Here is a 16409-nt window from a genome sequence, read left to right as displayed (position 1 = left end):
CATCTAGTCCAACATGTGACCCATGGCTGCTACCTGGTAAGAAACTGAGAGTCATGCATGGACATGTGACTTGCCCAGGTGACTCCGAAACTCCATCTTGGAGTTGGACTTTGCATAGGAGAGGGGAGGAGGTCTCCACCCACAAAAAGAAAGTCTATTTAAGCCCATGGGAGACCCCTCCATTTTGTCTTCAGCTGGCTAAAGAGAGAGCCTCTCCACCCCCCAGGATACTTGAAAGAAACTGGAACAAAGGACAGTGTGCAAGGGGTGTGAGTGACTGCTGGACCCAGGCTAAAAGGAGATTAGTCTGTAAAAGGGAGCATTCTGGAACTGGTGAGTATCTTATCTATATTCAGTTTGATTAGACATAGATTTGCGCATTTTATTTTATTTTGCTTGGTGACTTACTTTGTTCTGTCTGTTTCTACTTGGAACCACTTAAATCCTACTGTCTGTATTTAATAAAATCACTTTTTACTTATTAATTGACCCAGAGTATGTATTAATACCTGGGGGAGCAAACAGCTGTGCATCTCTCTCTATCAGTGTTATAGAGGACTAACAATTTATGAGTTTACCCTGCATAAGCTTTATACAGGGTAAAATGGATTTATTTGGGTTTAGAGCCCACTGGGAGTTGGGCATCTGAGTGTTAAAGACAGGAACACTTCTGTTAGCTGCTTTCAGGTAAACCTGCAGCTTTGGGGCAAGTAATTCAGACCTTGGGTCTTTGTTGGATCAGATGGGAGTGTCTGGCTCAGCAAGACACGGTGCTGGAGGCCTGAGCTGGCAGGGAAAGCAGGAGCAGAGGTAGTCTTGGCATATCGGGTGGCAGCTCCCAAGGGGGGTTCTGTGATCCAACCCATCACACCTACCACTTACTGACTCACCAGCGCCACTTCCAATATCTATTGTGCTTTGCCTCTAGAGTTCTCCCACAAGCATTAACCCGGCATGCCCCTTGCTTCACTTATGAAATTAAAAAATAAAGGACAGTACCCTTCAAAATGGTGCTAGAATGTATACTAATCTCTTTCATTAACATCTCAGTAACACTGACTGGTCCACATATTGATAGGAACATAGGAATTGCCATACTGGATCAGATCCAAAGTCCATCTCATCCAGCATCCTGTCTTAGTAGCCAGCACCAGATGCTTCAAAAGAATGGGTAAGAACCATGCAGTAGGCAGGTGTGGGATAGTCTGTCTCTCATTATAGGTCTTAAGATAATCTCTAACAGTCAACTATCAAACACCAAAGCATGAGGTTTAATGTACACCTCTACCCTGATATAACTCTGTCCTCGGGAGCCAAAAAAATCTTACCGCGTTATAGGTGAAACCACATTATATCGAACTTGCTTTGATCTGCCGGAGTGCGCAGCCCCGCCCCCCGGAGCACTGCTTTACCGCGTTATATCCAAATTCGTATTATATCGGGTCGCAGGTGTACCTTTCAAATTTTTTGTTAACAAGCACATCCATAATTACAATAATGCTATCTACATAAATGTTCATAAATGATCTTAAAGTGCAATTCTCTTCAAAGTTACTATATAGAACTAGCACTTTCTCACTGAAAAAATATGCTTAACAGGTATATTCAGAATCATAGCTACTACGGATGGTAATGTAAATATTGGTTTGGTGTGGGGGGGTTTTGGTGTGAGTTTGTTCTTTTTTATTTTGTTTTTAAATGACTTTTTACTCCTGTTTCAAATAATCTCTGTGTTCCAGCTTTCCCCATCTATAAAATGGATGTACCAGGTTTTTTTCTCTCTCATCTTTTGTCTTGTTTATTCAGAATGAAAGCTCTTTAGGACAAGGGCTTTCCCTTACTATGTGCCTAGCACAATGGGACTCTAATCTCCGCTGAAGCCTTTAAATGCTACTGTAATACAAGTAGACAACAACCACAACCTCCATTTGCTCAGCTTTAAGTTCCCAGGCAGAGTTTACTGAGCCTGACAGTAAGAAAAAACACCTTTTTACTTGTTTCCTGAGCAAATCTGACCTAGCAAATTATTGACACAATAAACATGAAATCTTGCAATGCCATTTTTTATTCACTCTTCAGACAAGAAACATGTTAATGTCAAGTAGGGAAAGGTAGATGTAACTTTACTAAATGATTTACAGAGCAAAAAGTGTCAAAATCTAATGGATAAAGCGGAAGAGAGGTAGTCACGGCTAAAGTGACAGGTGCTGGACATTGCTGGGAGTCAGTCATGAACCTACACACGGGCGGGTCAAGACTTTGGCTGCTCTGCGCTGACCTGGAGTGACACCATAGTTCAGCAGCATCTTGATCAACTCTGCTGCTTTATTCAGGGACAGCACAGTCAAACTCAATCCGAGAAGGGGGCTAGTCAAGGTGCCCTAAAAACTGCTCATTCCAAACAGTCCTGACCAGCTTGCCACAGCTGAAGGTGTTGTTCCATCATGTGGTCAAAATTCAAGCAAACCCCAAAAGGTTTCTTTTTGTCTCAATATTGCAACATGGAATGTCCACACACTCCTTGATCATCCAAATCAAACTGATTGTCCTGTCAGGTGAACTGTTCTGGTAGCTCAAGAACTTGAAAAATATCATATTGACATTGTGACGCTAAGCAATATACAACTTGCTGAAGAGGGTCAACTGACTGAGGAGAGTGCTGGGTACACTTGCTTAGGGAAGGGATGCCCATAAAATGAGCCGCATGACCCAGGAGTCAGTTTTGCTATCAGAAAGAATCTCATCTTTAGTTTGGACAGTCTGCCCATCAGTATAAATGACAGACTGTTGAAGCTCTGACTATCCCTGAGAGGTGGACGTTACGTTTCACTGATCATAGCTTAACGCATGGACAATGACCAACTCTGATGAGGGTAAGGAGGAATTTTATTCTGAACTAAATGACCCTGATCCAATTGACTCCCCTTGAAGACAAGTTGATTATTTTAGGTGACTTTAATGCTCACGTTGGCCGTGATGATGCTACATCGTGTGGTGTACTTGGCAAACATGGCGTCAGCAAGATGAACAACAATGGCCTACTTCTGCTGACGACATGCGCTGAGCACCCTCTAGTTATTATAAACACTTCTGACTTCCCAACAACTACAAAATGATTTGGACGCATCCTCACTCTTGTCACTGGCATCTGATTGACTACGTGTTGGTCGGATAGCGGGACGTCCGAGATGTGCACATAACTCAGATATTATGCCGAGCTGATTGTTGGACTAACCACCATCTTGTTCAATCACAGCTTTGCCTCTTTGTTTGGTTGAAAATGAGTAAAAACCCATCAGTTAAGCGTGTAAATATTGCCCGGCTGAATGATCTGTCAATTGTCAAACAATTTTCAACACAGCTAACTACTGTTTTATCTGCCAAATGGGTATCCCTGTGTGACACAATCTATAACACCATTATGGATTGTGCTGGGTATACAAAATGCCAAACTATTCTGCATGATGACAACCATAATTCTGAAATATTGACTCTTCTTGATGCCAATCAGCAAGCATATTCCACGCTCTTAGCTGATCCACTCTCTGGATCAAAAAAGCTCAGATATAGGGTAGGTTGCAGAATGCACCAACACAAACTCTACCAGATGCAAAATATGTGGTTTGACTGTAAAGCAGAGGAACTACAGGCCCTTCCTGATCAACATGATTCCAAAGATTTCTATGATGTAGTTAAAGCTGTGTATGGCCCTAACCCACCTCCCGGCATCACTAACAAGTGCTGATAATGAATTTCTCATCACAGATCGTTCTGCTGTCCACCAATCGTGGCTTGGATATTTTAGTGAACTACTTAATCGTTCACCTGCTGTTTCTGATGAATCGCTGGATAATACCTGTAAACTGTTCACATCTACTGCACTTGCAGATCCACCTGCACAGACCGAGGTGTTGAAGGCTGTTCAAGTAATGAAAAATAATAAATCCCCTGATCCCAATGCCATTCCAGCTGAGGTTTTCAAACACAGATGAAATCTTCTGATTGACAAGCTCTCTGAATATATTTTACATGTCTGACTTCAAGAAATTATACCACAACAACTGAAAGATGCCAATATCATCACTCTTTATAAGCATAAAGCCTCAAACAGTGACTGTGGTAATTACAGCGGTATCTCTTTGCTCTCTGTGGCCGGCAAGATTCTTGAATGGATCCTCTTGAACCAACTCCTGACCCAAATCATTGCTAATGTTCTGTCTGAGTCACAGTGCAGCTTTTTGTGCTCAGCGGAACACTAGCAACATAATTTTCATGATTCAACAATTACAGGAAAAATGTCGCAAACAGCACCAACATTTGTACATCATGTTTCTCAGCCTAACTAAGGTATTCAATACAGTTAACCATGCTGTCCTCTGGCAAACGCTCGCTAAATTTGGGTGTCCAGGCAAATTTATTAACATCATTCGACAATTCCATGAAGGCACAGCTGGAAGAGTTAGTGCTGATGGTAAACTAACAGACCCATTTCCAATCACAAATGGGATGAAGCAGGGATGTGACTTTGCGCCTAGCTTTTTTGGTCTATTCTTTGCTGAGATGCTAGAGGAAGCCCTTTGTGGTGCTTCAAATGGCATCTTTATACACTTCCACACTGGTAAGCACTTTTTTCTTTCCCGCCTACATGCGAACACCAAGGTTGTAGAAGCACTGATCCAGAAACTGCTCTTTGGTGCTGACTGTGCCTTGATGAAGAACTATAAGCAGAACTATAAGATCTTACAAACCACTCTGTTGCAACAGCTCCTAACTTTGGCTTCACTGTCAGCTGAACAAAAACCAAGCATATGTATCAGCCAGCTCCTCAACAACTTTACCAAGACTTGTCAATAAGCCTGGGAGGTATTGTACTCCAAGCCATCACACAGTTTACTTATCTTGGCAGCATGTTGAACAACGAAGCAAAAATTGACCAGAAAGTGGATGGGCGAATTAAGAAAGCCAGCACTGCATATGGTCGCCTTTATCACCAAATCTGGAAGCAACATAGAATCTGTCAACAGACAAAAATCAAAATTCATAATGCTGTTGTCCTCACAACACTGCTTGACAGCTGCAAAACATGGAACTGTTATCAATGACACATTACAAAGCTTCACAGCTTCCATTTGTGCCACTTATGTCAATTGCTGGGTGTCAAACAACAGGACTGGGTTTCCAACACTGAAGTCCAGGTGAAAGCTAGTTCGGTCAGCATCAAGTCTCAGTTGATCTGCACCTAACTGAGATGGACTGGCCACATAATTTGAATGCCAGAGACCCATTTATGAAAACAAGTCTTATATTCTGAATTAAAGTCCAGCAATTGTAAGCATGAAGCGCAGATGAAATGCTTAGAAGACACGCAAAGAAAATCTGAGCAAAATGAACATTTCCGACTCAATCTTTGAGCAACTGGCGATTGATCATATTGCATGGTGCCACGCCATACGGGTGGATGTCCACGACTTTGAGAAGCACTGTGTGGAGCATCTGGAAGCATAGCACCAGGCATGGAAACAACATGCAGCTCAATCAACACAACGAGGCAAATGGCTCTGTGGCCACAGCAGTAAACGTTGTTCTTCCCAAATTGATTTACAGAGTCACTCAAAGACCCATTAGTACAAACTATGCTTGTCATTGTCATCCTCGAAATTGGGGTGACCAACATCAGTTACATCAAAAATGTAAAAAGACAGCTATCACGGAGGGCAGAGAGGGTGCTTCTTCCTAGGACTCTAGGCCTGATTTAGCTAGGTACTTTTTAAGTCAATGAGACTACTCACATGCTTAAACTTAAGTGCCTTGGCTGAACTGGGGAGGAACAGCAAAACCAACAAGAATTATGTCAAGTTCAGTCTGTTGCTGTTTGGGCAGTAGAGAAAGGGATTTAAGGGCTTGTCTATGTGGGAAAATTGACAGCAGCACTACAGTGGTACAGTATAATTGTATGGAAGCAGAGTAATTACACCAGAAGTCACTTTTATGCCAGAAAAGAGTGTCCCCACCAGCATAGCTACAGTGGTATAATTATATAGCTATAGCTCTGATGATCAATTTTCCCATAAGTGTTCACAAGGAAGGAGAATCCAACAGAGTTGGGGAAGAGTGAAGTAACAGATACTGTTCTCCCTTCAAAGCAACCAACAAGCTCTTTGCCTGGGATGGAGAAAAGGAGAATGGCAATTTTCAGAGGCTTATAGTACTCAGCCAATCTGGATGCATTTTTATGGAATCAGCAAAAAGAATTTCTCTGATGCCAGGACCAAATTGTCTGCCAAATTTTAAATTTCTGCTCCAAACCCTTAAAGTTTTAGAGCTCTTCAAAATACAGTTAGGAAAATATTTCAACACTGGAAAAAACTACCTGTATTTCCCTAACGTCATTTTCAGTAATGTGTACTGTTACTGCTGAAACTTCCCCAAAAATTCAGCCTGAGGCAATGAACAAGTATAGAAAATGTTAACCTAAAATGGTTAAAGTTTGGCAAAGTTTTGAATAACTGATAAATGGAGAAAGCTTTTAGATTTATTCAAAGCTTATTACAATGAGCAATAGCTGTTCAATAATTTGTAGCCAAAAAGACATCTAGGAAAATTATTAATGAGTGGCTACATATACTGCTGGGCAAACCACAATAAATAGTACATAATATAGATCAGATATCAATAATACACACTGTACATCATTCGCATACTGTTCTCCATCCACCTAGAGCTACGACCTAGAATCTGCCTACATAAATCCTGCAAGGTAGATTGCAGCTTCCTACTGATGCACAGCATTCTTCTACACACAACTGTTAAGATAAATATTCCAATCGTGGAGGTCCACTTTTCTAGTAGTTAAAACATGGAATTAGGAATCGGAGCTTGTTTTCCAGGCTTTACCTAGTGTGTCTGGGCAAGTTACTTAATGTTGCCGTCCATCAGTTTTCCCACAGATAATTATTGTTCCTACTGGTGAAATAACTTGGAAATGTACTTCTCCATTCTTACATGTACTGCTTCCTCAGCACTGACACCTAGATACTATAGAGATTAGTGCATTAGAAACACCAAAAAGCTTGTCTAGAGTCAAGTATTTGCATCAGTATAACTACATTGATATAGTAGACAGTGCAAAATGGGGCTTTTGCTGGTGCAATTCATACTAGTAATTTACTGGGGAAAGTCACAGCCATTCAGTGCATCTACACTGGGGGACTGTATCAGTGTAGCTACACCAATGAAAAACAATCATAACGCCATAGATTGGGCTTTATATAGATACGACCTCCTCTACATTATCATTGCTACTAGAAGTCTGCTCCATTTCATGGCGACTGATGAATGTCAAGTAGAAGGAAGAATGGTCTCTCTTACTGGCAGCCAGTAAGAAATTAGATGTCCTGAAAGTAACAAAATCTGGGAGGTTTACGGACGTTCAAAGCTATTTATTTAGTAAGGGCTTGTCTACACTTACAACGCTGCAGCTACGCTGGTGTAGCGCTTAGTGAAGATTTTACCTATGCTAATAGAAGAGTTTCTCCCGTCGGCGTAGGTCAGGGGTCCCCAACGTGGTGCCCGCGGGCACCATGGCGCCTGCCGGGGCATCCATGTGTGCCCGCCTACTGGCCGCCGGAAAAGCAGCCGCCAAAATGCTGCTGAGAAGCGGCAACGTCAAGAAGCGCTACCGCCGAAATGTCGCCAAATTTCAGCGGTGACGCCTCTTGATGACGCTGCTTCACGGCGGCATTTCGGCGGCGACGCCTCTTGACGTTGCCGCTTCACGAATTTTGGCGGCGACGCCTCTTGACGTTGCCGCTTCACGGCAGCATTTCGGCGGCTGCTTGTCGGGCAGCCATGGTCCTCGGCGGCTAGTCGTCCGGCACCCGCCCTACGGAAAAGGTTGGGGATCACTGGCGTAGGTACTCAACCTACCCATCGTCCCTCCCATTGACACAGCACTTTCTACACCGTGGGTTAAATAAGTATAACTACTTCGCTCAGGGGTGAACCAACGTAGCGTTACCAACGTAAGTTTGTAGTGTAGACCAGAGCTAAGAGGAGGTACATCAACAGCAGAGCAATCTTTTCTGGTCCAGTTCACCAAGAGTATATAACATGTGGCCATACTTTTCAAGATCTAATAATTTTAGGATTTCTCACTTCTATTTATCAAGATGTGCCTATCAGGTTGCGTTTCCCATGCATTTTTAATACAAGTCGTTCACTTCTGCAAAAAAAATGCAATCTTAAGAACATGGGAATGATCACTTTAGATCAAACTAATAAATTCCTGTTCATCTGGTATCCTGGCTCCAGCAATGAACATATTTCAAAAGAAGGTAAAAATCCACCCAATAACACATCTGGTCATTGTGTACACTGCTGAACCTGTGAGAAAAGAGTATTGAAAACCAACTCCTTCTACAGATGATCCACTGACAACTTGAAGCAGGTGGCTTAACACCACATTACACTATTTGTTTTAACAACAAATACTCAAAATTGCCCTCATTTATTAAACTGCCACTATGCCGTCTTACCCAGCCTGATCTCACACGCTCCACTGCCTCAGTTTCCCCTTCTGGGCACCTCAAGTACTTGCAAAGGCTTTCACATGTCCAAAAATAACCCTTCTCTGTGTCTGGTTTATTAACAGAGTTCAAAAGGAAAATAAAACTTCCAGCTGGGGCTTTACTTTAGCCAACTTGTTCTCCACACGCCAGCCTCTCTAGCCAGAATTTGCTCGTCTTGACGACCTGGCCCTCTGCACATGTCTCTCTAGAATCCTATCCCTTCCAGGATACCACTGTCTTTATCAAGCATCAAACAGTATCTTCACCTCTGTTTCAAACTGGGCCCAGACCCTGCTTCTTGAGAGTCTGTCTTCTCACCTCAAGTTTCATTTTACCCGAGCTAAATAGCCCTTCCTGAGCATCTCTCCCTGCCCTTTACTAAGCAGCAACTCTCAAGGCTTCCTGGAATCTTCTCTGTCTCTGGAGAGGACCCAAGGCTTCTTCTCCCCTCAGTCTTCTGGCCTTCGGCATCTACCCCCAAGACCTGGGTTAGCCACACAACCCTCCTGTCATGTGGTATTACTCATTCCCTCACCTGGAGAAATGAGTTAAGTTTGTCACAGGTGAGGCTAGGACCCAACACCCCTTAAAAAGACCAGCCACTCTCTGACACACACAACTTACTCTAGCTCACACATCACAGGGTTTGGGCCACATTCTACTCTGTCACACTGGAGTAAACCCACAATAACTCTACTGACATCAATTAAGTCACTCCTGATTTATTTTTTTTAACAGCGTAACAGAAAAATTAAAGCCATTTAAGGTTTAAGTTACGACATAGAAAAAAGCACTCTGCCCATGCACAGTACATTTAAACTGAAATCCCTTGCTGAATGGGAAAAGTACCCAGCTATAGCAGGCCACGATGTACACATGTGCAGAGCTAACATAGCTGGGCCGCAGAAAATTTAGTTAGGGGGCACAGCAAATGAAGCAACACACCACAGGCACCCATATCTCATTCACTGTGTATTTTATTCCTATGGACTTCCAGGTGAGGTGATTATTTTTCACATACAATATAAAACCACACACTTTTTTCCACAATCTCAGAAGCATGTGACATCTTGAAACATTGTCATTTTTCTATATTTTTGTTAATTTCATTGTCATAATGGCCCAATATTTTTTTTAAACTTTTAAATTTACATGGAGGGCTTATGTTTTCCAGCGGATGGTATTTTTAGCTATTTTTGAATTCTATACATAGTACTGCTTCAAACAGCACTACATTATAGCCGACTAGGGAACCTTTAGTGAGCACCAACAGGGTCTACATGGACAAATTAACATGCAACACCTTAGCATGCTCACACCCTCCCAATCCACATTACTGCTTCTTGTAGATGAGCCCTTAGATACAAACTAGGGAGCAGGGACATCACCTATATAAACAAATAGCAGTGGGAAAAGGGTGACTTCAACATGACTGAGTAACCGTTTTCAGTATTCTTCCAGTGTTTATCGGATAAACACCAATTTTTATTTTATTTACTGTATTTTTGTATTGAGGGTGTTTTATCACTTAAAACCTAGAATAAGAAGCCCTATTTATATGGAAAGGGTTTTCTTGTTTGTTTTTTTGATAGGGTTCTCAAAAATTTTCACAGTATGGAGCACATGAGGTCTGCAGCCTCTATGCCATCTTTGATTCGGACCTCTCTTTCCGTCCTCGCGTTTAGGTTTTGTCTAAATCTTGCCAATTCTTTCTGCATAACATCTTTAAGATACAGCCTTACTTATCCATCAAACTCTTATACAAAGTCCCATCTTGATTATTGCAACACTTCTCTCTAGCCTTGACAAATGCAATCTTTCCCCGCTCGTATCCATTCAGAATGCTTCTGCAATGATCGTTTCCCTAGCCCATTGCTCTCTCCATGTCACCCCTCTCTTTAAAACTCTCCACTGGCTCCCCCTTTTCTATTATCACAAAAATAAGCTGCTTGTCTTTGCTTCAAGGCCCTTTACAGTCAATGCCCACCCTATCATCTCATTCACTATTGAGCTTTTTTTTTTTTTTTTTGGAGCTATACCTATCTCATAGAACTAGAAGTGACCCTGAAAGGTCATCGAGTCCAGCCCCCTGCCTTCACTAGCAGGACCAAGTACTGATTTTTGCCCCAGACCCCTAAGTGGCCCCCTCAAAGACTGAACTCACAACCCTGGATTTAGCAGGCCAATGCTCAAACCACTGAGCTATCCCTCCCCCCTGTTGAAGCTTGCCTCCAATCAGCACACGATGCCAGCCTCCATCACCCATATGTTACATTTTCAAGCAAGCACCTTCATGCTTTTGCCCATGTTGCCCCTTATACTTGGGGGAGACTCCCCATAAACAATTGCAAAGCTACCTTCAAATCCTTCCTCAAAACTCTCCATTGCTATAATACCTACAAAAGCCCTGATAACAGGCTGTACTGCCTATCACCACTGTTGTCTCAATATTTCCATGTATTCCCCCATCTGTTGTCTCTTGTTTTATGCTTAGACTGTAAGCTCCTTGTTACAGGGACCATCTCTTAATTTTGTGTGTGTAAAGGGCCTAGCACAATGGGGCCCTGGTCCATGACAAGATCTCCCAGGCACTATGGTAATACACATAATTAATCATAACAATCATCTTAAAATTGCCACAGAGATTGCCTTGTGAATCATCTTGTCAGAAACCAGGGTCTGCAGCTGAGGCAGGGCCTGCTAGCTGACCTGCAGCTGAACGCCCTGAACAATCAGACTCCTGATTTGCTGAGAGGCATCACAAGTGTTCTCTTAAACTCAGCAGCAGTAGGCCAGTGGCTGCTCAGTGCTTACACGCACAGCTGCAATCACTCCTGTTCCTATGTCCTGCTCCAGTCCACTCCAGCCCTGCTTCTTCCTTACTTGGTTCCTGACTCCGGCTCTGAATCCTGATTCTGTTCCTGGCCTCTGATTTCTACTCTGATTGCTGGGCCTGATCACCACTGCTCCAACCAATAGACCTGACCACCCATGCACCCCAGTTCGTAATACATCTCCCCTCCCATTTGAAACCACAGTATCTACAACTACAGCTATTGCATACCTAGAAAAGTAACATTAGGAAAGTATTGAGTGTATTTATAGATGTCTTTTAATGTGATATAGCAAATGGAAGCAAGGAAGATAATCTAGCACAGTTAGAAAAGCCATCATTTTGCTTGTTAACTGTGAAAATGTGGACCCTATTATGCCATTTTTACAGCTGTTATTCAGAGTAGAACCACAATATGCAGTTTATTGTGTCTCAATTACTGAAGATCAAATTTGTTCCGTTTACAAGTGCAAAGATTCCACCCCTCCAAATAAACACCCCAACTGCCAACCATGCAAAATCAAACTGATCCGAAGGTCAAACTGGTTAGTTTCTGGCTAACACATCAACAACAGAGCCTCTACAACTGGAACTTAGTTAACAATTCTGTTCATTATGCAAGAACCACAAAAAAAATCTAGTTTATTCTTCCAGAGTAGGCAGTGACAAGCAAACCCAAGTCTAAATACACTTAGGGAGGAGATCTGTTGAGTAATAGGATGTGCTTTTGACAATCACATTTGAGAGAAAAAAAATCAGTGTGAGGTTGAGAATATAAGAGACATTATACCACAGATGTAATGTCTGTCTCCTCATGCAACAGCATATGCCTCCGTAACCAAGAGATTATGCGCCCTTCCCCTCCATCCATTCGTCAAGAAAATATGCCCTTTTCCCAAATCACAGTAAATGCTTCAGACCCCTCATGCAGCCTAAATAAGAAGGTAAATTACAGTGCCCCCAACTCCCAATCACATACATATCTATCCCCCCTATGGCCTCACAAATCTCACAATACCTGTGGAAAATACAGGCTAAGCCCTGGAAGGTAATTCTGTTTTCAAACTCTCAGCGCTTCTCAAACTTCTCAGAACTCTCTCGGTGGCAACTCTAGTCCATCTGAGAGGAGATCATTGTCCCCCAATAATACAGCTTCCCCACCCCAAGTTCACATTGATCAGACAAATGACAACAGGTCCAACCCAACTTCTGTGGGTAACCCAGTCCTCTCTTTTATTCCACAATCTGATGCTCCCTAGTCTCCTAGATTCTACCCTATAATATTTATACAGGAGCATTCATCCTAGCATTTAGATGTGAAATTTACAGGTATAACAGCTGCACTCGTAAAGTCCCTGTATTGGTGGTACATATGGGTTACACTGGCACTAATCCTCCCCCCCCCCCCCCCAAAAAAATCTAGACTCACACTTCCTCTCATGAGTACTGGTAGACTCAGTCCAGCCACTGCAGGTAGCCCCAAAACACGTGGTTCTCAGGCTCCCCTGCAACCAAAAGTCCTCAGATTCAAAAAACTCGGAGCATGACAATAGCCACACTCCCCACATCCTCCTGGACTTACAGCGAGGTTGGTATTCCCGGCCTCTCAGCCCCCTGATCTCAATGGACCCTGGACTCAAAGAAACAGTGGTAATCCCCTCCCCTCAAATCCCATTAGTATTTTTGTCAGCCCCCAAGTAACCATGGATCTTTACCCAGCATCTCCAGACTCAGCTACAGCTGTGCCACCCAGAACTCTCAGTGGCATCTCTGGCCCCCAGAATCTCCATATATCCACTGAGCTTACCATATGGTGACACCTCAGCCCTGCAGTTCCCATGGCTCCCAACCTCTCTGCACTCACAGAGCCCCTGCAGTTGCAGTAGCAACCCCCCCACTCCCCTTGTCTCCCCACATTCAGAGTGAGCAGTGACAGCTCTACCCCCACCATGCTGATGGCTCCCCAGTCCCCTAGACTCACAGAACAGACAGTGGCAGCCCTAGCCCCCCACTGACTCTGCATTCAGAGCTCAGCAGGGTGGAATCTCCCCCCCCTCAACCGCACTGTGCCCCCAGCACTCAGCTGGCAGTGGCAACCCCAGACCGCCCCATCCCTCCCCCCACTCACAGAGTGGGCAGTTGCAGCCCCATCCCCACAGCTCCCCCACAACCACTACACTCACAGGGCAGGCAGTAGCAGCCTTGGACCACCAGCACCCCATCCATCTTCTCCCCTGCATTCGCTGATCTTACAGTACTAGACACCCCGCCCCCCTTCTCTATGGTTCCTAATCCTATCAACGCACACTGCCAGAGAGGGTAGTGGCAGCCTCAGCCTCCCTCCCTCCATCTCCAGGGCTCCCATCCCCCGACACTGACAGAGCGGGCAGTAGCCCCCCATCTCCATGGCCCCCATCCCCCTCCGCACTGACAGAGCGGGCAGTGGCAGCTTCAGCGCCCCCCCCCCCCCATTTCCATGGCCACCATCACCCTCAGTACTGACAGAGCGGCCAGTGGCCCCCCCATCTCTATGGCTCCCATCCCCCTCCGCACTGACAGAGCGGGCAGTGCCCCCCCCATCTCTATGGCCCCCATCCCCCTCCGCACTGACAGAGCGGGCAGTGCCCCCCCCATCTCTATGGCCCCCATCCCCCTCCGCACTGACAGAGCGGGCAGTGCCCCCCCCATCTCTATGGCCCCCATCCCCCTCCGCACTGACAGAGCGGGCAGTGTCAGCCTCAGCCGCCCCCCATCTCCAGGACTCCCCCCCCACACACACACACTGACAGAGCGGGCAGTCCCTGCCCCCCCCCCATTTCCACGGCTCCCATCCCCCTCCGCACTGACAGAGCGGGCAGTGCCCCCCCCCATCTCTATGGCTCCCATCCCCCTCCGCACTGACAGAGCGGGCAGTGCCCCCCCCCCATCTCCAGGACTCCCCCCCACACACACACACACACTCTGACAGAGCGGGCAGTGGCCCCCCATTTCCACGGCTCCCATCCCCGCGCAGTGCCGGCCCCGGCCCCGGCACTCACAGAGCTCGCAGTAGCGGTGACAGCCCCGGCCCAGCCCCTGCAGGTAGCGCTGCAGCACGTCGGTGAGGAGGTCGCAGGCCGAGATTTGCACCGAGTCCCAGCCCAGCGCCTGGCAGATCTGAGCCACCGACACCCGCAGCAGACACCGCGAGTAGCTCTCGCACATCCCGGCCGGCTCAGCGCGACCTGGGCCCGGAGCCCGCCATGGCCCGGGGGGGGGGAGAGGCTCACGCGCAGGCCATGGAGCCCGCCGCCGCCAACGCCGCCATCTTGGGGTCGCGCCGAGTCCCAGCCGGCCGAGACCAGACCGCGCCGCTCCACCGCCGAGCGCATCGATGGGGCGGGCGGTCTATCGATTGCTCTGGCCTCCAGCGGGGCCTACCGGGCCTGGCTCTAGAGGAGGGAGGAGCTGGTGGGAAGAGACAGAACTATAGAGAGGGGGACTGGAGAGGTCAGCAGTGGGGAGGAGGAAGGGATGGGGAAAGGGGGAGAGAAAAATGGGGTCAAGTGAAAGGTTTAGAAACATGGGGGGAGGGGAATTAACAGCCTGGGATTAAACTGGGGAAATACCAGTAAATACCTTTATTTGGGAATGATCAGAGAGTGGGGTAGGGGGGGAGAGACATGGGGAGCTGCAGCCCGGGTAGAAGCGTCCCCTGGAAAAGACAATGGATAGCGAAGTTTGCACGAGTTTGCCCAAATAAATTTTTTAGTCTCTAAGGTGCCACAAGTACTCCTCGTTCAACGGGCTAGTGCAACTGGAGGATGTCAGTGCAATGTTAGCATGGTGCGAGGAGCTGTAGCACCAACCCCAAGCGTTAAAAGAAGTCTTCAGTCAGGTCCTCAGAATCATGGCCTTTTAAAAAAGAAGGCATTTGCGGTTTGTTTATATTTGCCTTATGGATTGGAGGCCTGTAGGGCGCACGCCAGCTTTTTTCTGCAACTGTGAGAGCTACCAATTTTATTTTTCTGAAGTGAGCACCGATTTTCAGGCAATCAGTTGACATCAGGAGCTGGTGGGTTAAGAAAAGCACGAAGTATCATGGGACTTGTAATAATCACTAAAGTCATCAGTGCTGAAGGACTGCCTTGCTACATACAGATTCAGTGCAACTGCAACCAAGATAGTGTATTCAGTTCCAGCGGCACCACATCACCATAATTGTTTTAGCAAACTGGAGGGAGTTCAGAGAAGAGTAACAAATATAATTAGGGCTTCTGTTTTCTTCAGTTCAATTTATTTAATTTGAGGAAGGTTATTTTTAGCAATTTTTGCATTTTATGTAGGTATCCAATGTGTACTGTATATATTACTCATTACAGTAGTATATACTGTAATGAGTAATCTTTGTAATGTTTCCTAATGTGCTTTAACATAGTACTGTTTCAAACAGCATTATATTAAAGCATGCCATTAGGGTCTAGATGGACCAATTAGTGCGCTTCAAATATCATATCCCTATACTCGGCATTACAAGTCTGGGTAGATTAAATCTTAGGTACAAGTAACCATTCCCAGTGTTTTCTTGGTATTTATTGGATAAACACTGATTTTATATTTTTGTATTGGCGTGATGTTTTATTGGTGTTTATTGGTTAAAACCTAAAATCAGAAGCAGTAAATATAATCAAATGGCTTCATTGAGAGGAAAGAGTAAAACAATTCTATATGAAAAGAATGGCTTAATCTTGAATAGGAGAGGTGAAAGGGACACCTAGGGTGACCAGACAGCAAATGTGAAAAATCGGGACAGGGGGCGGGGGGGTAATAGGAGCTTATATAAGAAAAAGACCCAAAAATCGGGACTGGCCCTATAAAATCAGGACATCTGGTCACCCTAGGGACACCTAGGGAATCATTTGCAGGTAGAGCTGTCTGGAAAATGAGCAATTCCCTCCCCCCCATGTTTTCAGCAAAAAACAAACATGAAATACTTTGATTTGGAAATGCTGTTGTGGTGTCTGATGGGA

At 45.2% G+C, this 16409-nt stretch overlaps 1 protein-coding gene across 1 annotated transcript in view; it reads right to left on the bottom strand.

Moving 5' to 3' along the window:
* TAF3 (TATA-box binding protein associated factor 3) overlaps positions 1 to 14604 on the bottom strand; it is a 148064-nt gene extending 133460 nt beyond the window's left edge. The window contains exon 1 of the mRNA XM_065411969.1: positions 14439 to 14604. Within this exon, the coding sequence (XP_065268041.1) occupies positions 14439 to 14604 (166 nt within the window). The remainder of the gene's footprint in view (positions 1 to 14438) is intronic.
* Positions 14605 to 16409: the final 1805 nt, after the last annotated feature.

This window comes from Emys orbicularis, chromosome 1, assembly GCF_028017835.1.
Source record: "Emys orbicularis isolate rEmyOrb1 chromosome 1, rEmyOrb1.hap1, whole genome shotgun sequence".
Taxonomy (NCBI): domain Eukaryota; kingdom Metazoa; phylum Chordata; order Testudines; family Emydidae; genus Emys; species Emys orbicularis.
The sequence above is the reverse complement of the archived record's forward strand: the minus strand, read 5'-3'. Positions and strand labels throughout refer to the sequence as shown.